This window comes from Mustela nivalis (assembly GCF_964662115.1).
Source record: "Mustela nivalis genome assembly, chromosome: 7".
In the NCBI taxonomy this organism is placed as follows: domain Eukaryota; kingdom Metazoa; phylum Chordata; class Mammalia; order Carnivora; family Mustelidae; genus Mustela; species Mustela nivalis.
In genome coordinates, this window is record NC_139026.1 from 121,807,963 (window position 1) to 121,833,272 (window position 25,310).

Below are 25,310 nucleotides of genomic sequence, written 5' to 3' on the forward strand. Positions count from 1 at the left end.
GAAATGAAATCTTGCCATTTGCGACGACGTGGATGGAACTAGAGGAGATTATGCTTATCAAAATAAGTCAAGCAGAGAAAGACAACTATTATATGATCTCCCTGATATGAGGAAGTGGAGATACAACATGGGGGGTTAAGGGGGTAGGAGAAGAATAAATGAAACAAGATGGGATTGGGAGGGAGACAAACCATAAGTGACTCTTAATCTCACAAAACAAACTGAGGGTTGCTGGGGGGAAGGGGGTTGGAAGAAGGGGGGTGGTGTTATAGACATTGGGGAGGGTATGAGCTATGGTGAGTGCTGTGAAGTGTGTAAACCTGGTGATTCACATACCTGTACCTCGGGGGTTAAAAATATATTATATGTTTATAAAAAATTTAAAAAAAAGAACAAAAAAACACCATAACTTTCAAGTCCCCATACCTTCAATAAGGTACAAGAAATAAAATAAAGCCATATAACACTTCAGTTGGAAAGTACATGCTGCACACAGGGATCATAGTGATAAATAAAGGATAGATCTTTTAAAAAATTACTTATTTAGTAAAATGAATGAAAATCCATTTAAAGATAAAAAAAAAACAAAAAACAAAAACAAAAAAACACTGACTTCCCATTCTCTGCTTTCCCAAACCTGGCAACCACCATTCCTCTTTCTAGGTATGCATTTGACAGCTCTGGGTACTTGTGTAAGTGGAATTGTATGGTACTTGTCCTTTCAATTCTGGCCTCTTCCCTTTGGTCTGACATTTTCAGGGTTCATCCACGTTGTGGCAGGTGCCAGAATTCCATCTCTAATATGGCTGAGTAATCATAGTCCATTGTATGGATAGACCACATTTTGTTTATCCGTTCATCCGTTGATGCATATAGTGGGTCATTCCCACCTTTCGACTGTTGTGAATAATGTGGCTATGAACATGGGTACACGAATATCTGTTTGAGGCCCTGCTCTCAGTTCTTCTGGTAGCATGCCCAGACCTGGGATCGCAGACTGAATTTCAACCTGAGAGAATGGGACTGTAGCCTTGGCTTTGTGACTCTACTGGGGAACTGTCGATGGAGACTCCTGGAGCCATGGAGGGCATCCTTGGCCATCGGGAGCCTGTCTTGTGTCCTTTCATAGGTAACTTGTGGTTAAGCCCCAGCTGCTTAGCACGTGAAGCCCCTTACGTATTGAAGTCCCACTGTCCTGCCCTCACCCAGGATTGCAGATACGTCCATCCCTCCTGAAGTCAGGGACAAAGACAGAGAGCCCTCAATCCAGGAGCGGCAGCAGCCCACCAGCACTGGCTCCCAAGGAGACCCTAGTCCCCTCCTTCTCCTGTCCTGGGTCCAGGGGTCAGTTCATACACAGAAACCTCACTTCCCACTTTGTTTTCCGGGAAGGGAAGAGTTGGTTTCCTTTGGTGAAGTCTGTTGGCAGTGAATATCTGACTCCACTCATCCCTGTGAGAAATCTGTTGTGGGTTTTTCATATTTATGTTTCGTTCTGGTTGGTTCTAGAAGGTTTCTGTCTCTGTGAGGCACATGGTACCGTGAGGGAGAATTCTACTCAACTAGTGATTTTGGATTTGGGCAGATCTTTGTTCTCTTATTCTCCATTTGGTTCTTTGGTGGATAGCCGATCTTCTGCCCCTCAGGTTTATATAATTAGATAGAGACATGAACGTAGCTGAGCTTCTTCTCTCGAGTTTATGTTCCAGAAGGAACGCTGGCTGAAGACTCACAGTTAATTGCACTAAGTAAAGTGAATTCCTCTCACTGGAAGGGATTTTAAAATACATACATGTTTGTATTTTCTTTGGTCTATGGTGGAGGCATACCCTTGTCAGATGGGTAAGGAGAGGAAGAGAAAAGTACATTTTCCTTGCCTGAGCATCTCTTTGATGTTGGCTGAAGAACAGAGACCCTGAGGCTAGGGGATTGGGATGACCTTGGTCCTTCTAGTGGTTTCTTTTGATACATGATGTTTTGTCTCTAATTATAACTGTGTAGAAGCCATGTGTGAGTTGCTCCTTGAAGTCTAGAGATAGGAAGTGACTTAGTGGACCACGGTTTTTCCTTGCTCCGTCTGTACAGAGCCCAAGTTACCGGGGCCTGGAGTGGGCAAAGCCTACTTCTGTTTTAGGCCTCAGGGAAGTTCTGCCCCCCAGGCCAAGTGTGGGACCCAGGCCCTGCCTACTGGCAGGTGGAGGAGGTGACGGGTTGGGGACACAGGTTGGGCTTGAGGCTCACTGACCACAGGGGTCTTCTGCAGAGAAATGAACCCTCTGACCCCAAATGTCCAGGTTGTATTTCCAGTGTGTTATTCTGCCTTTGCAGAGTTCTCCTCATAGTTTCCGGCAGAAAAGTCTGCCCCACTCAGGGCATCCTGTATGCCTTTGTTTCAGAAAACAACTTAGTGAGAACTTTCGGTTCCCAACCAATTAATTGACCCCATGTCGTTACCATGTGATACACCAACTCATACTTCAGTTACATCTTTACCTGTTGGCGAGAATTAATTGATGTTTGTGACAGGCTCTGAAATTTTCTTGGAATAACTCACCACTGTGAGCTATCTAGAAATTTGAGCATTACTTTCTTCCTTACTTGGGGGTGGGGGTACTGGCCCTGGAGATGGACACGAATTTTCTCTGCAGGAACCAATCTGGGAGCATCCAAGTTTGCTCCGAAGTGACTGCCACCATGTTGTTCTGCAGGGGCTGGGAGCTGCTCCGACCCAGGCAGACATCCCCGTGTCCCCTTGCACGAGGGCGTTTTGCGTGTGTGCACTGGTTTGCTTAGAGAAGTCCAGTATGGAGTGATGCTGGCCAAAAAGTAGCAGTCATGCTGGCCATTGTTGTTACTATTCTTTAAACCTTGGGAACGGGATTGGAGGAGACCCCGGGGATCCCCAACTCCCGAATCTAAGTCGTCTTCTTCTTCTTTTTCTCTTTCTTTGTTCACAGCGGGGCATTTTCTGAAGTGGTCTTAGCTGAAGAGAAGGCCAGTGGCAGACTCTTTGCGGTGAAGTGCATCCCCAAGAAGGCGCTGAAGGGCAAGGAAAGCAGCATAGAGAACGAGATCGCTGTTCTGAGAAAGTAAGTGCCCCAGGAGACAGCCTCCTTCCTCCACTACCACCTTCGGATTCTTTGGGTCCCCATCCAGGGGAAGGAGAGGGCGCCAGGGGCTGGGCACCCGGAGGTCAATGATGGGAATGCTGGAGGGGGTGGGCGCTGTTATTGATGACTGACAGTCCTGTGGTGCGTTCAGAGCACGTTGTGTGTATCTCTATCTTTCTATCTATCTATCTATATATTGGTATCTATCTCATCTCACCCCTTTTGTGGCAGCCATTGGAATTATGATTTCCAAAGAACGTACCAGTCAAGTAGACTTGGTTTTGAACTCACGCTCGCTCAGGGACCTGGAGCTGGTCACTGAACTCCGAGCCTTCCCCATGAACAGAAGTTAAGAATCTCTCCCTCACCGAGCTCCTCAGGAGGAAGGGAGGTGGCACCTAAGCAGCGTTTCTAGGGCACTTTCCACGGCACCTGCTACGTTGTGAGTCATGAGTGCTCAGTAGAGGGTAGCTAACGCCGTCCCCGCTGCTCATACTGTTTCTGTTGTCTTGTTGTCGAGACTTGATTTTACAAGCAGGAGATGAAGCTCAGAATAAAGTCACTTGTCCAGTGCTCTGTGGCTCCTAAGGATAAGAGCCTGGAGTGCCAACACCACCAGAGTCCTTTGCACACTCTTTAATGGGTCTTCTGCTTCCTGTCACACACATGGCTCCTGGCATCCAGCAAGTTCCACAGAGAGCACTGTTCAAGAGCTTCACCTCTTCGTTGGGTTTTAATTTTGTTTGCCATGTGTGCCTAGAACTGAATCAAAATCCTACCTCCAGCATGGTGACACACACAGAGCCATTCTGATGTGGCTGGATCCCCTCCCCCCCAAAGTGATGTCTTAATGGGGTGCCGCCCAGTCTGTTCCCTGAGTCACCATGATCAAGCCATTCCCCTGTGTCTTATAGGGTTGGGGGAACAAGCCCTTATAGGGTACCAGCTTTTGCATGTTTGGGGAGTGTATCTGAGCATTATGCTATGAAATTCTTAAGAGCTTCTATTAATAAAGGATGTTAGAAATATCCTTGAAATGTTTGGGGTTTGGAGTCAGCACAGAGCAAGAATCTGTGCACAGATAAGCAAAGCAGAGTGGGAACAAGCCTTCTAGGGCCTCAAAACAAAATGTTACCTACTCACATAACACCTCTCCCACTTGTCTCTCGGGGACCCCTAGTGCCTGCTGAATGATGCTGTCTTGCCCTTGGTACAAACTCAGGGCCACCAACGTGGTCAGGATGGTCTGTCCTGTTCTGCTGTTGTATGTGATACGCGTTCCAGAACAAATGGGTCTCAAAAGCTTTTTGGCGGAAGGATTTTTGCTTATTTGTTTGGTTGTTTGGTTGGTTTCTAGGTTCTCTGGATTGTCTATCTGAGACCCAAAGAGTTTCAGATTGTCCTGGGGAGGGTTGCATGAAATGATCCTATGGAAGAGAATTTGGGACAACCAATTACTCTTAAGTACATTAACATCAAGCAGGAAGACATCATGTTAATGAAACATCTATTTAAATTGCTCATTTTCCAATATGAACTCAGCACTGGGGGAAGAGGGTGTTTGCTGGGTCTTGCAGCCACGCTGCAGATATTTGACATTTCAGATGGAATTCTGAGTGGGCCCAGAACCTTCCAGAGCGTTGACCGTGGGCACAGGGCTGCCCACGGCGAACCGAGAATGGCACCTTTATTTTTAGGTGACTCCCTCATAGGCTTCGAAGCCACAAAGCCACGGATGTCAGGTTTTATCCTCAGAGTTATTCTTTGTCTACACGGGCAGGGGCGAGGCAGACAGAGACTTAAGAGGCCAGCTTTGGTTTTTGCTGTGGTCATTCTGCTCTAATTAGTGTCTCAACCCATGCCTGCGTCAGTAATCACTTCCCGGGAGAGGGCATTGGACAGCAGGAAGGGCTGGAGTTTGGAGTAACTAATTTTGGTCACTTCTCACTATCAGCTGTTGAAGTGCCTTGAAGTATGACCCTTCTTTCCGGAATAAAGAACAAAGAAATGATTTCTCAAGGGATAAGAAGGTGATAAATCTCCCGTGCTGATTGATTGATTGATTGATTTGGGTTCTCTGCCAATGATTTGTAAGTGGGAAAATGAGGCAGTTACACATCTTAAGCAGCCAAAAGCAGGGGCTCCTTGGTGGCTTAGTCATTAAGTGTCTGCCTTCGGCTCAGGTCATGATCCCAGGGTCCTGGATCAAGCCCTACATTGGGCTCCCTGTTCAGCAGGAAGCCTGCTTCTCCCTCTCCCACTGCCCCTGCTTGTGTTCCCTCTCTCACTACGTCTCTCTGTCAAAAAAATAAATAAAATCTTAAAAAAAAAAAAAAGGCAGCCCAAAGCAAAGCATACAAATGGTAAAGAAAAGCATTTTTGGAAAGGTTAGAGTGGCATCGTCACAACATTCAAACATTTAACCAATATTTCATAAATTCCTATGAGTCAGGTGGCACTGGCACTGTTAGGCACCGAGGTTGGAAAGATAAGATGTCATTCTGGCCCTCTGGGAGCTTCCAGCTGTGTTATAAGTAAGTGTGATAATCTAGATGCCGTGAGAGAAGGTCTGACCAGGGGCTCAAGTCGCAGGCTGCCCAATTCTTCCTTCAGGGAGGGGTGTGAGCCAAGGTTGTATTTTGCTCCGGGCAGAAAGGGGGTTCCTCAAACCAGGAGGAGGCTGCACCAGCAGAGGTCAGGGGATGGGAGGCAGGCTGGTGTGCTGGGAAGTGGCTCATTTGACTATGGCACACTGTTCAAGGTGAGGGACAGAGACCTGAGGTTGGAGAAGTTGTGCTGAGGGTGATCGCATACCCCACTTTAGACTTTGAACATCATTCTGTAGACAGTGTGGGGGGGGCACTGAAGGATTTTCGTGGAAGAGCATGATCAGGATTGTTTCATTAAGATTATTGTGATAGAAGGCTGGATGGATCTGAGGGGGCGAGGCTTAGTGCAGGGGAGTGGTTTGGAGGCCGTTGGAGGAGCTTGGGAAGCAATGCTTTGAAACAGGAGCTGTGAGCTGGGTTGGGAGAGACAGAGGTGAGGGTGTGTACAAAACGGAATACCCAGGACTTAGGGATCTGGAAGAAGTGGGGAGAGGGTTGAGAAGAGCTAGGATTCCAGGAGAACCCTCAGGTTTCTGATTGGATAACTGAGATCAGGAGTGTGAGCACTGGAGGGCAGGTGATGAGTTCTGATTTAGACACACTGAGTTTGAAGGTCTTGGCGTGGCCACTTGACTAGCTCGGTCTGGAACTATGATCTGGGCTTGCTGGATATTAAAACTTTCTGGAACCAACAGAACAGAAAACCTTGTGATCACACTTTCCATAGTTAAAATCATTTAGATGAGATTGCAAAGAGACCTGCTTTATTCCAAATTCTGCCATATACCCCAGCCATTTGTGTATTTCTGGGCCATTTTTCATCGAAGCAGGCCCGTCTGAGCATGGCTTGTCCTACGATGTGCCGAGTTCATTGCAGGGTGAGAGATTTATGTCTTTCATTGAATAGAAGTAATGCAGCTAATTTATCCTTAAGCATGTCTTCATACTTGCTCTGAAAATAGTTCTAAAATGGATTTTCTACTTGATAAGTGGATATGAAGCCAGGCTCAGAGGGAATAATAAGTGACAAGCATCATGGTGGACAGTCGCTACGGAGCAGAGAGCTGCTGGCCTGACGTTGGCATCCAGGGGCCTGGATAGCTCTGATTCCATGTCAGTTTCTCTAGCAGCATGGCTGGTTTTCATCCCATGAATGGAGACTTGTGTGCCTTATGGAATATCATATGTGATATCATCCCCTCATTGCATTATAGAGCTTCTAGTTTTTGTGCTATTATTTACTTAGAGGGCACGCACTACCCAAATCTCATTTCAAGGCAACACACAAGACATTTTGTGGAGAAGGAGAAAGGCACAAATATAACCAGGCTTCATTTAAATGAGAGATGAAGAGAGAGGGAGATAGAAAACAAATGTATCTAGAGGATCCCTTTTCCTAATGCGGGGGAGGGGACTGAGGTTCATCTGGGTTGCAGGGGCACTGTATGAATGAAACATGGCCCTGGAGCTCAACATGCTTTTCCAGGGCATACTTTGTAGGCTGCAGAGATTATCTTGCTGTGGGGGGTTGGGGTGGGCGGGAGGGGGGCAGGGATCTGGGTAGGACTGGCTTTTAAATTGGATGCTCTCCATCTGGGTACACTGGGGAGTCTCAGCTGAACATCTTTGTCATTTTCTCCCTAAATCAGTGGCTCTTCACCCACATTAAAATCACCTGGAATGCTTTTCAGAACATCAGATGCTCAGGCTCCATCCAAGACCAACTACATTGGAGGTTGGGGGAGCACTGCCCCTGCTCCCCACCTAGCGATTTGGACACTCAGCTGGCTGTGTTGAGAAGAGAATCTTGGAGCACTGAAAAAATAAAATTAAATTAAAAAACAAAAAGAAAAAAAAGAAGAAGAGCTGCTTAGGGCCCTTGCCTCCTAGTCGCACCACCCGGGGGGTGAAAGTGCTCTTCTGTGCCCAGCAGCGTGGAAAGATGTGTCCACACACAAACACGCCAGACTGTGCTTCCTTTAAGTGAGAGGTTTCTCTTGGAGGAGGGAACTCAAAGAGCTGGATTTCATCGGAAGCAGGGGAAATTGACTTGAGCCCACCATCCCGTTCGTGGGGAGCGGGCACAAGCAAGCCACTGGCTGGGCTCAAGAAGGGCTGCTGGCTCTTTGAAGGGGGCAGAATAAAGTGGGGAGGAAGAGCCATTCCTGGACTGAAGAAGCTGGTGTCGGGGTTGGTCAAGGCAGCACGACTCAGCGACGGGGGTACACAGTCTGAAGGGGATCAAAGCCGCTGAAGGGGGCAGATGCCAAAGCCCAGGATTCCCTATGGCCAAGGTCAGGATGGGTTGCAGGAAGTTTGGTGAAGCTGGGCCTTCTGGAGAGAGAGTGAATCAACACTTAGCCAGGCACCAGCAGAACTCCAGAGGTCTTGGAGCTCCTTGCGGTAGCCTGGTTCTCTGGTTTTCTTAGACCAGACACATTTCTCTCCGTGCAGACTAACGGGGGGGTGGGGGATGGGGGAGGCAGCTTGAGCACCCGAAGGCGAGGACAGCTGGTTTTGTATTAAGTAATAGCCTTCAGAGGAAGGTTTCCCCATAGAGGAACTCATTGAAATCTGGCTTGCTTCTGTTCCTGTAGCTTTTTTCTCATGGCAGGCTGGCCCCGTTCACGTGTTGAAATCACTGCCAAATGCCAGTTTATTGTTGTATTAGAGAAACATACGCTTCAATAGAAATTCATTGATTCAGAGAGAACAAAACCACTTTTCCAGTGGCTGAAAATGGCTAAGCTGGTAAAGCAGACATTCAGAGTTTCTCAGGCACCAAGATAGCTTTTGAAGGATCTATGTGATCTATTTCGAAGAGCATATTCTAACAGAGGGAGAACTTTCCTTTGGAAAAGTCATTCTGGAATTAAGGGCACAGGCAGAAAGTATGAAGAGTCATGGCAAAGGGCATGTGAAAACCCACAGGGAAGGAGGTATATCTTTTATGATCCCAGAACACTTGCCTACCCCAGAAAACCCTTAGTGCAAGGTCCTTAATGTAGAAACAACATGTCATTCCATTAAAACAGAGGTTGAGGGAGGCACGGTACGTGATTTGGTGGGTGCTGTTGTGCGATTGAAACCACAGTGTTGCCAAGCTTGGAGCAGGCATATGCGGGGGCATCTGCTGAATGATCCCAGGCCTGCTGGCACGTGGACACAATCCCGTGGCCCCTGTTCAAACCAGGCTCTTTGAAAGCATCGAATTCCAGAGAAGAGCTGACTTTCTTCCCTATGTCCCTAGTAGAGACTTGACCTCAGTCTTGCCTAATTTGCTCTGTTGCCTTCTCTTTTGCTCTACACTAAGGCTTCTCTGTTTCTGGGAGCCCTGTGGGTCTGACTCCTGAATGAGGAGACTTTCCTTGCCAGGCAGGCAGTCCACTCAGCTTTGGTCAAACCATCATTTGGCATTTGTTGTATTTCAGCTTAACATTGTATGTGTGGTTAAGAAATCAAAATGGTCTATTGCCAACTCAACTGTAGAGCCCGAGAAACTGCATTTCATGCTTCCTAGTGACCTTCACCTGGTACTTTGTCCATGGGAGATAATCTAGGAACATTTAAAAAAATTTGATCTGAGATCAAATTTTTATTATTATAATTAAATTATTGTTGAGATATGTTATTTTATTATCAATATCTTGGGCATGGCCTACAGAACTCCAAGAACAGAGGGAAAATATGATATCCCTTACCAGAAAGCAGCGATGTTCAAACTAGCCTGAGCCGGCATGTTGGTTATCCTGTCTGGTATCCATGAACCTCTGGGTCCTCTCCCTGCCTATGGCTTCTGCTTCCCAAACACTGCCTTCAGTGTGGTTTTCATGGACTGGCCGGCCTCCCTTTCCTCAGCGCTGGCTCCCACAGCTCTGTGAAATGAGAGCATCAGTGCAGGTCCCATGTTAATTCCACATGGTCACCTGCATGATGGAATCCAAACTCTTTTGTGAACAAGTCCCCTGCATTGTGATCTTGCTGTCTCATGTGGACCTTCCTGCTCCCATGCCCCACATCGTAGAGGTCCCCCCAAAAGGAAAAGGTGATTCCTGAACAGGCGATTCAGGCCTCGGCCTGTCCTTGCCGCTCCTGCCTACATCAGTGGGCCATGCCTGAGGCTGAGATCTCCTTCCTTGAAGATGTCCCTTTTGATTGTCCCTTCTCTCTGAGACTTTATGGCCCCAGTGTTTACCCTCTGTCCTTTCTGCCACTGCTCGTGAGGCCTGCTTCCTGAATTCAGCCCTGGACCGAAGGCGTGAGGGTAAGGATGGAGGCCAGGGTTGGGTGGGGGATTCAGGGGACAGAAGAAGGTTAGAAGCACTGAGCTTGGGTACTGAAGAAGGGAAGAGGGACCAGGGGAAGGAAAGCATCTCTCCTGATTTACAGCCCTCTCTGGCTTTGTGACGCAGAGGATGGCAAGAGTCTCAGCCAACACGGGCATTCTAGAAGAGGCAGGTTTGAGGGGAAGGTGAGTTTCCTATGGCAACAGAGCAGACTTAAATCCAGTCTGGCTGTTCTTACCACCTTTTATACTATATATATGACTCTGCAGATATTTTGAGTAGTTGAAGAAACAATGTGTTTCATCACACTTTTCAAGGCCGTGTCAGTTACTTGCAGGCTTGTTTCCATGCTTTAGCTCCCTGCTACCTAGTCTGGTGCTTGGGGAGTCAACCTCGTGTGGGCTGGTTGGCTGTTTAAATCCCTCTAATAATATATTGTGGGAAATGTTTTCCCCCTTCTTCTGTAAATTTACTGAGCTAATGACTTCTACGGATTTCACTTAAATGATTCCAATAGAAAGGTATATGTATTTTGTAACCTAGTATTCCTAGAAAGTCAGAAGATCTTTTATTGGAGGATCACACAGCAGGAACAAGTAAGTACAGGAGTGCTGAGCTAGAGGATAATGGCCAATGCAGAAAAAGAAATAAACATACACCGACAGCTTGTGGTTACTCTTCTGTTAAACTTTACATTTTGTAAAATTGGTCCTCTCTACATGGTTTTGGCATTATTTATATGGGCAGAGAAATGGTTTTAGTGAAGTTTTATTTATGATTGATCCTGTAGTTTAAGCTAGGCATCATTTGGTGAATAAATTTTTTAAAAAGATTTTTATTTATTTAACACACAGAGATCACAAGTAGGCAGAGAGGCAGGCAGATTGAGAGGTGGAAGCAGGCTCCACGCTGAGCAGAGAGCCCGATGGTGGGCTCGATCCCAGGACCCTGAGATCATGACCTGAGCTGAAGGCAGAGGCTTAACTCTCTGAGCCACCCAGGTGCCCTGTGAATAAATTTTATTTTGCATACTTGAAGTTCAAGGTTATCATTGGAGTGGTTTAAACAGTCACTATTTTAAAGTTGTATGGCGGACTGACTTCTTGAAGTCAGCTTAAAGTTGAGGCCAGAGTCTTAGGTGACTGGTCTGGAGTTTTTAGGATGTATGTAATTAAAGAAATCATTTCTAAAATAGTAGTTGCATGGCATTTGATGAATGGGATTAAATATCCAATTTTTAGCCATTTATACTTTCTTTTAGAAATTTTTTTCAAATAGTGTTGACTATAGGATTCAAAGATGTGGTAGGTCTCACTGGGGAATCCAAATACATGCAAGGATATTGCTGAACAAATGCTGTGCTATGTTAGATGTGTTGTCTTCATTCTTGCTGAGGGCTGCAGAATTAGTGTGCTCAGTGCATGCATGTGTACATGTCTTTGTGCATATAAACATGTGTGTGTATAGACATGGATATACACATATCCACACATGTACATATGCACATATATACACATTTTAAATACATTTTGGCATTTTTATGTCTTTCTACTGAAGAGCAGAAAATTCTTTTTGCTGAATTTAGTAATTACATCCCTGTTAAAAATCTGCTAAGTACCTAAGTAAGATAATAAGACATATGAGAAGCTTTTTGAAACTTTGACATGTTCAGATGTTAGGGAGGATACAATGGTAGGCATTACTACTCTCATGCTACTATGGTAGGAGCTCGGAATATCTCTGTGGGAGACATGAGGGCGGGAACTGGTGTATCGATTTCATAGAAGAAGAACCTGAGGGTCAGAGTGTATGGTTTGTGCAAATGATGAAGGTAGCAGGGACCCTCTCACTTGTGGGGCTTCCTTCAGTGTTTTAGGGTACCCAGCACTCCCTTCTGTTAGGAAACCACCGTTGGAACTTTGGACGAAACAACTGGTAGGAATCCTAGCACTTGCAGTAAGAAAGAAATACCATAGATTTCAGTAGATGATAGATATCTATAGATTCGTTGAAATAGATGTGGGTTAATTCAATTAAGAGACTGGGAACTCTAAAATCAGAATCCAGCTTTTGTCTCAACCTAGTCCACTGAATTCTAGAGCAATTTATACCTATCCTTTGAGATTTTAAGCAGAGATATTCTCAGGGCACCTGGTTGGCTCAGTCAGTTAAGTGACCAACTCTTGATTTTAGCTCGGGTCATGATCTCAAGGTTGTGATTTGTTCTATCACATTGGTTGACTTACGAATGTTGAACCACCTTTGTATCCTAGGGATAAATCCCACCTGGTCATGTTGGATAATCTTTTTAATGTATTGTTGGATCCTATTAGCTAGGATCTTTTTGAGAATCTTGGCTTCCATATTCATCAGGGATATTAGTCTGAAATTCTTTTTTTTTGATGGGGTCTTTGCCTGGTTTGGGGATCAGGGTAATGCTGGCTTCATAAAAAGAGTCTGGAAGTTTTCCTTCTGTGTCAATTTTTAAAAAATTAATTAATTTAAAAAATATATTTTATTTATTTCACAGACAGAGAGATCACAAGTAGGAAGAGAGGCAAGTAGAGAGAGAGGAGGAAGCAGGTTCCCTGCCGAGCAGAGAGCAGATGCAGGGCTTGTTCCCAGCACCCTGCCATGACCTGAGCCGAAGGCAGAGTTTTAACCCACTGAGCCACCCAGGTGCCCCTCTGCTTCAGTTTTTTTCAAACAGCTTCAGGAGAATAGCTATTGTTTCTTCTTTGAATGTTTGGTAGAATTCCCCAGGGAGTCCATCAGGTCCTGGGCTCTTGTTTTTGTGGGAGGTTTTTGATCATTGCTTCAATCTCGTTACTAGGTATTGGTCTATTCAGGTTGTCAATTTCTTCCTGTTTCAGTATTGGAAGTTTATGGGTTTCTAGGATTGCATCCATTTCTTCTAGGTTGCTTACCTTATTGGTATATAACTGTTGATAATAATTTCTGATAATTATTTCTATTTCCTTGGTGTTAGTCATGATCTCTCCCTTTTTATTCATAATTTTATTGATGTGGGTGTTCTGTCTTTTCTTTTGGATTAGTTTGGCCAGTGGTTTATTGATCTTATTAATTCTTCCAAAGAACCAGCTTCTAGTTTTGTTGATGTGTTCGACTGTATCTCTAGTTTCTAATTCTTTGATCTCTGCTCTAATCTTAATTATTTCTCTTCTTGTGCATGAGGTGGGGTTAATTTGTTGTTAATTTTCCAGTTCTTTAAGGTGTAAAGAGAGTTGGTGTATTTGGGATTTTTCAATTTTTTTGAGTGAGACTTGGATAGCTATGTATATCCATCTCCCTTAGGACCACCTTTGCTGTATCCCATAGGTTTTGGTCTAATGTGTCTTCATTCTCATTGGTTTTCATGAATTGTTTAATTTCTTCTTTGATTTCCTGGTTGATCTAAACATTCTTGAGCTGGAAGGTCTTTAGCTTTGTTTGTATTCCTTCCAAACTTTTTCTTGTTGTTGAGTTCCAGTTTCAAAGCACTGTGGTCTGAGAATATGGAGGGAATAATCTCAGTCTTTTGGTATGGGTTGAACCCTGATTTGTGACCCAGTATGTGGTCTATTCTGGAGGAAGTTCCATGCACACTTGAGAAGAATGAGTATCCTCTTGTTTTAGGGTGGAATGTTCTGTATATTATCTATGAGGTCCACCTGGTCCAGTGTGTCATTCGAAGCTCTTGTTTCTTTATTGATTTTCAGCTTAGATTATCTATCTATTGCTGAGAGTGGCATGTTAAGTTCTTCTACAATTAATGTAGGTTCGGTTCTTCCTGGGTGTATTTTATCAGTATGACTATTTTGATTAACAGTTGGCTTATGTAGTTGGCTGCTCCCATGTTGGAGGCATAAATATTTACAATTGTTAGATCTTCTTGGTGGTTAGACCATTTAAGAATGTTGTAGTGTGGGGCGGCTGGGTGGCTCAGTCATTAAGCATCTGCCTTTAGCTGAGGTCATGATCCCAGGGTCCTGGGATCGAGCCCTGAATCGGGCTCTCTGCTTGGTGGGAAGCCTGCTTCTCCCTCTCCCACTTCCCCTGCTTGTTTTCCCTCTCTCGCTGTGTCTCTCTGTCAAATAAATAAATAAAATCTAAAAAAAAAAATGTTGTGGTGTCCTTTTGTATCTCTGACTATAGTCTTTAGCTTAAAATCTAATTTACTGGATATGAGAAATTGCTACCCCAGCTTTCTTTTGACACCTGTTGGCAAGAAAGATGGTTCTCCCTCCCTTCACTTTGAGTCTGGTTGTATCTTTAGGTTCAAAATGAGTCTCCTGTAGACAACATATGGACAGGTCTTATCGTTTTATGCAGTCTGCAACCCTGTGCTCTTTTATGGGAACATTTCGGCCATTCACATTGAAAGTGATTATTAAAAGATAAATTTTTATTGACATCATGTTGCCTGTGAAGTCCTTGTTTCTATAGATTGTCTCTGTAAATTTCTGTTTATGTCACTCTTGGGTTCTTTCTTCTTTTATAGAACCCCCCTTAATATTTCTTGTAGTGCTGGCTTGGTGGTCACATAGTCTTTTAAACCTTGCTGGTCTTGGAAGTTCTTTATCTCTCCATCCATTTTTAATGCCAGCCTTGCTAGATAAAGTATTATTGGCTGCATGTTCTTCTCATTTAGTGCCCTGAATATGTCTTGCCAGCCCTTTCTAGCTTGCCAGGTTTCTGTCGACAGGTCTGACATTATTCCGATGGACCTTCCTCTGTATCTAAGGAATCTCTTCCCCCTAGCTGCCCTTAGAACCTCTTGTCTAAAATTACGATTCATGAATTTCTCAATTAAGTGTTTGGAGGTCTTTCTAGATTCATTAATCTTGGGGGGTGTCCTTTCTGCCTCTAGGACACGAACATTTGTTGCATTCCCCAGACTGGGGAAATTTTCATCCAGAATTTGTTCAAGTGTATCCTCTTATCTTCTCTCTTTCTTCCCCCCACTCAGGTATCCCAATAATTCTGAAGTTGGAATGTTTCATGGTGTCATTTATTTCCCTAATTCTGTTTTCATGGCTTCTAAGCTGTTTGCTCCAGGCCTTCTCCTGATCCTTCTACTCTATCAGTTTGTCTTCTAGATCACTAATTTGATCTTCTGCCTCAGTTACCTTAGCTGTTACAGTATTTAGATTAGATTGGATCTCACTGAAAGCATTTTTTATTCTGCCAGATCAGCCCTCACTTCCACCCTTAGAGTGTCTATGTTACCACTAATGGTCTTCTCCAACCTAGCCATTGCCTGGATAATTGTTACCCTAAATTCCCTTTCTGACATACTGTTTATGTCCATATCCAATATTTCTGTGGCAGAGGGCACAGTCTCTGAATTTTTCTTCTGTTGGGTGTTCCTCCTCCTAGTCATTTTGATGAGAGATGGTTGAAGGGATGTATAGCTGAATATATCAACCACGATCCAGGCAAGGTGCACCCTGGAAAGTTTTGGAGCAATTAGAAGTCACCACCAAAAAGAAAGAAAAAGAAAAAAGTGAGAGAGAAAGAGAGAGAGAGAGAGAGAGAGAGAGAGAAAGAAAACTCAGCCAAAATGAACTCCCAAAGTATGATTTGTAAGGTACATAAACAAAAATGAACAAAAAGACTGACAAAAGTAAAAGACAAGGAAAAACAAAAAAAAAAAAGAAGAAAAACCCAGCCAGCCAAAATGAATACCAAGAATAAGATTTATATAGTACAAAAACAAAAACAAATATATGGAAACACTAATAGGAGACTAAGATGAGAAGATGGTTATAAACCCTCGATGTGGGCGAGGAAGGTTATTTTGGTTCTTCTTGGGTGCATCTTGTTATCTTTGTTAAAAGACTCAACTTCCAGTGATACAGGGAAATTAAACTTGTAGTATTGAATAGGAAAAAAAGATTACCTTGAAGCTTATATCTATATAAGCCACCGTAAGATCTTTTGCTCTTTTTGAGTGCTTTGAGCCAGTCTCCAAGTTAGTGCTGGTCCCCAGTCACAGGGCACTTTCGTATTAGGGTGTTACTTTCCAATGGGTCACTTCTGGTGGCTCCCTCCTTTTTAATCCTCCGATATCAGTCCGACCTTTCCCATTCTGCTTTACCTCTCCACTGATGTCTTCTGCCCCTGTAGAGATCTAGAAGTGTATAATCCTACATCTCAGGCTGATTTCCTGGGTGTTCAGAGTGTTCTGGTAGATATTTAGCTCACTTTAGGGGACTGGTTGAAATAGGGTGTCCTGTCTTTCTGCTATCTTGCCCCTCCATCTTCCTCATCTTTAAGAGCTCCCAGGTATGTTTGATACTGACTAAAGACTCTGTCCCACCAGCGTGACCAGGTGCCAGTCTGGGATATTGAATCTGGTTTCAGAAAGTCCCTGGTGATTTCAGTCGGATGTGCTCTTCTTTCTGCTTCCCCCTCAGAAGCAGAGGTGGTGGTGCATGGTGCTATGCTGTGTGCTGCCATGACTGTGTGGTGGTGCAGTGGTGCTATGGGCTGCCATGACTGTTATTGTGTTCTGACCCATGCTGCCTCTGGTTCACTGGAATTCACTAGAAGGGGGCTCAGAGACCAGCCTCAGAGGCCATGGTCAAGATGATGTTGGTCCTTTGTGACAATTTATTTTCAATAGAATGAAGATAATTCTCCTCAGAAGTGCAGTAGGAGTGAGGCAGCTGCAGACTGGGGAACAATTCAGACAATATAGACAGTGTTACTGTGGGGTATACTTGTAATCTGGGAAAACTCCACTGTCCTCATCTGGCCTCGGGCCAGGGAGGCATGCAAAACACGTGAGCCCAGCTCCTATTCCTTCTTTGTCCTGTTTGATCCTTTGCCCTCTCTGTACCTTTCCAGAATGCTGGAGAAGCTACTTCTCACAGGCTGTCCTGCACATCAGAGCGGATGTGAGGGACATTGGGTCATCTGAGGGCGGCCCAGGGTAGGTGAGACGAGGGCAGGGCAAGCCACTGAGCAGAGTCTGAGTTGAAAGGTACTGTTTGTGGGATGAGTCCACCTGCTCAAGAAACCACAAAATTTTCATTCATTAATTTTTATGCATCAGTATGTATCTTTTTCTAGATCTAAAGATAAACTTAACGAAAGAAATTTTCACTCAAGCGTCAAGTATTCTTTCTAATGAGTCCCTTAGCTGGAGAGCAAAGGGATAAGGCAGCTATTTCTTTAAAAGGAAGGTTTTCCTGGGTTGAATTCGGTTGGTTGGTGGGAACTGTATTTCCCCAATTCCAAACCCATTTCCCTCGCTAGGAATGCCTGGTGTGGTGTTGTTCTTGTGTTTGTCATTTGTTTCATCCTGGTCTCCAGGACAAAGCCACTGATTGGGTCACTGGAGACTGCCACACCTGCTTCTACTTCCTGAAAGATGTCAATACAGTGGTTGAAATTTTGATAGATTTTTTCTTGGGCTCAGAGTTCATTCATTTGTTTGTTCGTTCCTTCCTTGTTTGCCTTTTCTTTCTTTCTTTCTTTCTTTTTTTTTTTTTGAGTGCTTTATTTTTTAATACCTCGTAGAAGATTAGTAGGAATAGAGAACGTGATGCACCTTGATCTGACCCACCAAAAGTATCTACGAATAAGTGCTGATTGTCATTTATACCACAATAAAACTGAAAAAAAAAAAGCTTATTGATATAATTTCCTGGAGGAATATAGCAAATAGTTTTTCATTTCCAAAACATAGTCATTTAATGAAGTGACACAGTATTTTATTACACAAACTTGGATTCGTTGGCTCATTTAAGCACTTGGACGATAGTCATTGTTAAGTTATTATGAAGTCCGTTATTATTAATATTCAGTCAATGTAACTTTTCCAAAAATATAATATTCCTGTTTAAAAAACCATTTAGAATAAGTGTCTTTTCCTTCATAAATACAATAATGTCGAGCCATGTAGCACAAGCTTCTAAATGGAAATTTTGTTCTGAAGAGACTGCTTAAGCAAAAAATATGCCTGATATTTGCACAATATTGTTGCCAAGTCAGATGACCAGATGGCATTGAGACCTTGCACAGCACATGTTTCTGACTCCTGTATTCCTTGTACTCAAGAGATCACCTTGTGTGTACAATTTCATCTCCTTTTGTAGTACTGACCTGCCTTGACTTATGTGTACAAACCAAAATTTTTTGAATGAACTAACCTGTACTATCAGTTTATCATTTAGAATGTTTTTTCCATTGCGTCTCTTTCTAGATGGTGTTATACACTACATCTATCACGTAAAATCTTGTTATTTGGAATTTGGTTTACCAGGATACAGATCCAGTTTAAATTTGTCTCTTTTACTAAAAAAGAAACCTGCCTAGAAACCTGACTATCTATAAGGTCTTGAAACCAGTGTGCTAAATGTTGGTAATTACCCTTTTACCTAAAGAGATGTGGCAATGACCCTGGGCAGCTGTAGGTTCAGGAGTCTACAAGTACTTGAAATAATTCTGGTCCTTTTGACAATTTTTTATAGCACAGACTTTTAATTAATTTAGATGTGTCTTCTAATTACTCTGAATTGGAGAGCTCTCAGATCTACGTAAGAAGGATGCATCACCCTTCCAAGATTGCAGATACTTGCCTAGCCTTCAATTCTCTGTCTTCTTCCCTTCCTTTACCTCTTTAAGATAGAGAGAGAAGGGATGGTTTGCTCTGTGGTCTGGCCTGTTTTCCCATCCCCTCTTCTGCTGGCAGGCACCTTTTCCTCAGCACTGGGCTGGTGTGGCCTCAGGTGGGGTCTGGTCTTCTGGTGCTTTGCTTCCCCGAGTGTGGTCGTCTGACCGCCATGGGCACCTGGGAGCTCGTTCAAAGTGCAGACTCCCAGGCCCCACCCCAGTGCTTCTGAATCAGAATGTGTGGTGGAACCAGAAACCCAGGTGACTGGTTTGCACATTTGTCTTCAAGATGCCCTGATCTAGGACACTTTTCTGCAGAAAACAAGACGATTTAGCTGCCCCTTCCATGAGATCCAATAGCATCTGGAATTTTTCTTCCCTGCACTACTCACCACAGTACAGTGGAATTAACCACTTCCACTGTGTGGGAAGCCCGTGAGGACAGGGTTGTTCTCTGAGATCCAAGTGTATTTCTAGTACCTGGCAAAGCCCCTGCGACATACCAGGTGCTTTGTATGTTTTGTTGGACTGAATGATAGCAATTTAACATGAGGGAAGATTGAGGAACATGACAATGTAGTCCCTTTCCTTTAAAAAACATTTCAGAGTGCTGTATTTCTTTGAATGAATAGATTCTTCAGGCACTTTGAAAGCATAACTACCTGTATCCTAATACAGTATTTGAGAGTGACACATTTGTATTCTTTTCGAAGATGGAAATTGACACTAAAAAACAACAAAAAAATCGTTTCAGTGTAATACATTGAATCCCCTTCAGAATGGGCATAGAATTTCCACTTTTTTTTTGTAGTTCTTCTCTGATGGGACACATAATATTCCTTTTTAAATGTCAGAGGAAAATGTGTGAATGGCCCACCAGTGAGAAACCCCTCCTGTGGAAAACAATTCTGGTTGTAATTTGCCCCTCAGGTTTTGTTTTGTTTTTTTAAAGATTGTATTTATTTATTTGACAGAGAGAGAAATCACAAGTAGGCAGAGCAGTAGGCAGAGACAGAGGGGGAAGCAGGCTCCCTGCTGAGCAGAGAGCCTGATGTGGGACTCGATCCCAGGACCCTGACTGAGATCATGACCTGAGCCGAAGGCAGAGGCTTAACCCACTGAGCCACCCAGGCGCCCCTGCCCCTCAGGTTTATAGCTTGTCCAACATTTTAATGTGAAAAAACTGTATTAACGACTCCAAAGTTCCAGTGAGAGAACTACCTTCTGGAAAGAAACTGGCATTAACTTGAGCTGAATTCCTAGATTTCATTTCTTGAACCTTATTGATCACTGGACACACACTTTCACAAAAAATATAATGCAGTCTGCATCTCAAGGAGCTGATGTGCTGAGACAGGCAGCTTTCCTGGAACACCCAACAGGTTCGGAAGAGACAGGGATCATAGCCACCTGGTGACTCAGAAGAAGTGGGCATTGGAGGAACCTTGAAGGAGGGTAGGCTTTTCTAGGATGGAGGCAGGGGGAAGGGAGGTCTCGGTGGATGGGACAGCTGGAACACTTCTAGACAGAGAGAGATACACTGTGTGGGCTGAGTCTGGAAGTCAGAGAGAGGGGGCATGCTGGAAATGGAGTACTTTCCTCCATATGCTGGACTGGTGGGCATAGACCTGGATGGGAAGGCTGAATATCATGGTATGTTTCGGTTCGCACTGCCGAGATGGGCTGTACTCATTAGGATGAACATTCAGGACTATGAGGTAAGTCATGACGGTAGCCTGGATTTTTAAGAAGGACCAAATGGACCAAACACTTAGGATTGTTGGCAGTATATAGTGTGAGGATTCATCTTCTGAAGTTCTGACTTCTAGGTCGATGGTTTGCATCGCTGATGATTTTGGAATGCCCCTTGTTTTCTCCTTCCTGCTTTTCTCTTCCCTCTGTTCCTTCCTTCCTTCCTTCACTGCTAAACTCCTTTAGTGTTTCTACATCTACCACTGCACCTCCTCACTCATCAGCTCAGTCACTAGACTCTTACAGCCTGATTCTCGCCCCACTATGGCTCTGCAACTGTTTCCTCAAAGATCGCCAATGATTTTGAGTTGCCAGATGTCTGAGCCTTTCCAAAGTATAGATGCTCTTTGATTTTTCTGAAATGTGACACCCTGTTGACCTGTGCTTGACCAGCTCTCTGTTCTTAAAACTCTCAGATTGCTTGATTTTGACCTTCAGTATATTTGCCTCCTGTTTTAGTCTGTTTGCGTTGTTGCAACAAGAGAGCAGAGGCTGCATAGCTAAGAAACAAACAGAAACTTCCTCCTCCCCATTCCGGAAGCTGGGAAATCCCAGATCAGGGGACCACTTGATCAAGGAACCACTTCCTGGTTCATAGATGGCATGTTTTTGCAGTGTTCTCACATGCCAGAAGTTGCCTTGGGGGCTCAGAGGGGTCTCCTTTATAAGGACACCAAGTGGACAGTCATAAGGGCTCTACCCTTGGGAATTAAGCACCTTCCATGAGGCAGTAGCACTTCCATGTAGGAATTTTGGGGGGACGCAGACATTCCAATCCATAGCACCTCCCTATTTTTCTGACGGCTCTTTCTTCTCTCATTGGCAGACTCCTTCCTCCTTCCTGTCTCCTAGATGGGGACTTTTTTCAAAATTCGAAACCCAGTCTGCCTTTTTCTCCACATCTTTATCTTGGGAGATTTCCAGGCCTTTGTCTCTTCCTCAGCTTGGTGGACTGGCAAGGCTTTACCTCTGGCCCTGATGTTGAAAGCAGTGGTCTCTATAGTGTGCCCATAAGATGGTCCACTGTGGTGCATAAAGAAAATGTAGAATATCTACTCGGTTGTGCGGGCGGCTCAGGGTGTTAGGCGTTTGTCTTTGATTCAGGATCGAGCCTGTCATTGGGCTCCCCGCTCAATGGGGTGTCTGCTTCTCCCTCTCCCTTTGCCCATCCCCTCTGCTCATGCTTGCTTGCTCCCAAATAAATAAATAAAATCTTAAAAAAAAAAAAAAAAGAACACCTACTTGTCATTTTATCTTTAAAAGTAAGACAGAAAAAAAATGACAGTATCATTTAGAATAGGCCCCTGCTTTGTCAGGCAAACACAGCCCTGTGACTCCTCCTGAGGGAAGAATGGGCCCGAGACGTGCCCTTGCTCACCTGCCTCCACCTGTGAAGACGTAAGGCAGTTTCCATGTGTCCAGTTCAGTGTATTTCTGGATTATATTAACTAGTTTTACCTAAACTAACCCTCACGAAGTAGACCAAGAACCTAAGAAGATTCCTGAAGGAAACCATGACCTGAAGATCATGCTGTGAGACCGCCAACATGTGTACCAGTGCGAGCATTTTGTTCACCATGTGACAAGGACAGAACAATGACTAATGTGGTCAGTTGCACTGATCTCCCTGAAAATGCTATTATTAATAAGGTTTCTCTGCAGAAAGCAAAAATTTATTTTAATTATTTATCTGATACATAAAGTTTTAATGTATATATTTTTTTTTAGATTTTATTTATTTATTTGATAGAAACAATGAGAGAGGGAACACAGGCAAGGGGATTTGGAGAGGGAGAATGAGGCTTCCCGCTGAGCCCAATGTGGGGCTCGATCCCAGGACCCTGGGATCATGACCTGAACTGAAGGCAGGTGCTTAATGACTGAGCCACCCAGGCACCCCTTAATGTGTAAGTTTTAAATGTATCTAATATGTTAAGATGGTAATAGATGTTATCATATGTAAATAAGTATACCCACGGTAGGGGATGCGAAAGGATTTTGTGTCTGAAGGGTTACAGAGTGAACACAATTTGGAGACCATTATATTAGAGACATGAGACTGTGTTTCTGGGACTTTAGAGACAAATCCATTCTCAGATCTGACTGGATCCTGCACATTTCAGCCAGGCAGCTTGCCCACATGCCTTCTCCCTCCAACCTCTGTGGCTCAGAATGTAGAGCTGGAGAGTCCAGTAGGCAAGGAACACTGTCTGGTTCCACACAGACAATCTAAAAATTCAGCCCAGAAGGAAGGGACAGAGCAGAGGCATGGAGTCAGCCCATGCATCTTTGTTTCTCATAAAGTAGACTGGGGAGATCTTTGTGAATCCCTGCCAGGCATGGGGCACTCGAAGGAGGTGATGGCCACCTTAGTTATGTATTGGTAAACCTTCCCACCATACACCATATGCCATAAGCCTTCCCACCTTCCCTCCATATCCCACCATAAGTCAGTTTAGGAGTCCTCTGACTCCTGAACTCAAGCTGGAACAGGTCACAGCACCCGGCTAACTGCTTCCTTGTTCTTCCTACTAACCAACTCACGGACTCCTAACAGGAACCTTGTCCACAAACCTCTGGGAAGCCTTGACTTGCAGAGCCCCCCATCTAGCTCCAGAGGAGACCTTATCCACACTCTCCTGTCCTCCTTACTGTCTCCAACGCATGGGTCCACACGTGGCAAGGACGAGCCTTTGCAGATGATTAAGCAACTGCAGAAAACCATTCTGTCTCTGAGGTTGGGAGAAGACACGCAAACCTGAACGTCTCAGGTCACTGCCCTGGGGAAGACAAATGGGAGGCTCTCAGCACATAGCATGGCTCTGTGGGGTGGAGAGATGCATACCATCCAAAGATTATCCCTCAAGAAGAACTAGAAGAGAAGGTGCCTCCATAGAAAAAGAAGATTCCAGAATCCCTAGCCAGAAGGACAGATGAAGGTAAGGTATCTCTCTTTTGGAGCCACTCAGTAAAAACCAGAAAAAATGACTCTTTCTTTGAATGGGACGACACACACCTATGGAAGGCTTCAAAGGACACGAAAAATCAAGGAAATCTGACCCCACCAAACAACACAGTAACTTGACAGTAAATGACCCCAAAGAAATGGAGATCTGTGAACTACTGGACAAGGAATTTTGAAGAATTGTTTTAAGGAAGCTCAGAGAGGTATGAGAGCACACAGATAGAAAATTCAAGGAAATCATGGACATAATACATGAACAGAATGAGAGGTACAGCAGAGAGAAGTCATAAAAAAGAATAAAAAATTTTGGAGCTGAGCAATGAGAAGGACACGATGACAGTTGAAAGATCAGGCATGGGAGACTGAAGCCTGCTGGGGCTCCTCTCCTGGGTCATGGACTTGGTGTCCAAAGCTGGTGACTCTGAAGGTATTGAACTGGATAGAGATGAACTCCTCTGAGACTCTGTTGATAGTGGGACATAGACTTTGTATGCACAACCTTGGTGTTCAAGCAGGGCTTAGTAACCAGCTCAAGTTCCACTTTGTACTTGAAAAGTAGAATGTAAATCATGAGTTAGTGACATGTCATTGAAACCCCATTAGAAACACAGAAAACCTCAGGAGTCATGGAATACATGTCCCACTGGAAGCAGCCTCAGAACAGGAAGGCACCTGAAGAAGGTTCCATGAGGAGCCACGAGGATGACCAGAGACTGGAGATCAGGTTCTGGGAGGAGAGCCAGAAAGAAGCAACTGGTATTAACCCAGAGAAGTAAGATAGCAGGCATCACTTAATATATCTTTATGACTATATTTAAGAGGCTGGGATTTTGTGGGGGATGCTATGCTTTTTTTTTTTTTTTAATCCTCGAAGATTTAGAATCATAACATGTAGACATAATTATCCATCTCTTATTTTATTTAAAAAATTTTTAAAAGATTTTATTTATTTATTTATTTGAGAGAGAGAGAGAGAGAGCACGCAAATGCCTGTGCAAGCTGGGGGAGAAGCAGAGTGGGAGGGAGAGGGAGAGAAATTCTGAAGCAGACTCTGTGCTGAGCTCAGAGCCCAATGTGGGGCTCGATCTCACGGCCTGAGACCATGACCTGAGCCAAAACCAAGAGTCAGACTTTTAACTGACTAAGCCCCCCTCCCCAGGTGCCACCATCTCTTATTTTAGGGTCAAGACCTTCCCAGAGAAATGAAATTAAACCACCACAGTTCACCATTTGTCACCAGCTGTCTGAGGATCAGGACATGGGACTTGAGGACTTGTAGGGGGCAGATTTTCCTTTACCCTCCGAAGGTGACTTAATTTAGGCTGGCCCTGAGGATTGGGTTGACATAAGACAGATCAATAGGAGAACAGCCTACAAATGCACTGAACACCAGTGTCACGTGGTAAAGAAGCCTACGTGAGGAATAGAGACCCAAAGAAATGGGGAAACCAACTCATGTTTGCCTTGGGTGTCACAAAGACAGGCCTGTGGACAAATGACGGAACTCCATGGGGGAGTTTAAAGGTAGATGGGAATTATTTTAACAAGGTCCATTGGCGCAGAATTCTCAGGGTCTCACCTTCTCGTCCTTGATGTTAAGAATGTTACTTTCCTTGGGGTAGAGGACAGACATCTTTCACATGGGAATTTCTTCTCCTGATTTTGAGAAAAAGAAGGAAGATCAGCATGTTTTGCTTATTTTTGCTGTTTTTAACTCAAAATATTCAGTAGGTCAGAGCAACAGATTTTGGGGAAGGGGGCACGTTTTGAACTCCCTCAGAAGTCATAGATGACATTTAGGTTGGATAAAAACAATCTTCTCTTAGAGAAGCTTATCTCCTATTGAAATGAGGGAGGCTCCTGTATTTTATCTGGAGAGTTTAGAAAATGCCATTTCTCCAGGGACATTTCGAGTTCTGCCCAGAGGAGGAAAGAGTGAGCTAATTTCTCAGTGCCTCTGTAGTAT

The 25,310-nt window shown here is 44.2% G+C and overlaps 1 protein-coding gene across 3 annotated transcripts in view; it reads left to right on the plus strand.

Moving 5' to 3' along the window:
- The window catches only part of CAMK1D (calcium/calmodulin dependent protein kinase ID), a 430,211-nt gene that overhangs the window by 157,018 nt on the left and 247,883 nt on the right, over positions 1–25,310 (plus strand). For 2 of the 3 annotated variants that reach the window (XM_082740835.1, XM_082740834.1), the window contains exon 2: positions 2,958–3,089. The exons of the other annotated variant lie outside the window; for it this stretch is intronic. In XM_082740835.1, the coding sequence (XP_082596961.1) occupies positions 2,958–3,089 (132 nt within the window). The remainder of the gene's footprint in view (positions 1–2,957; positions 3,090–25,310) is intronic. 3 annotated transcript variants of the gene reach the window in all.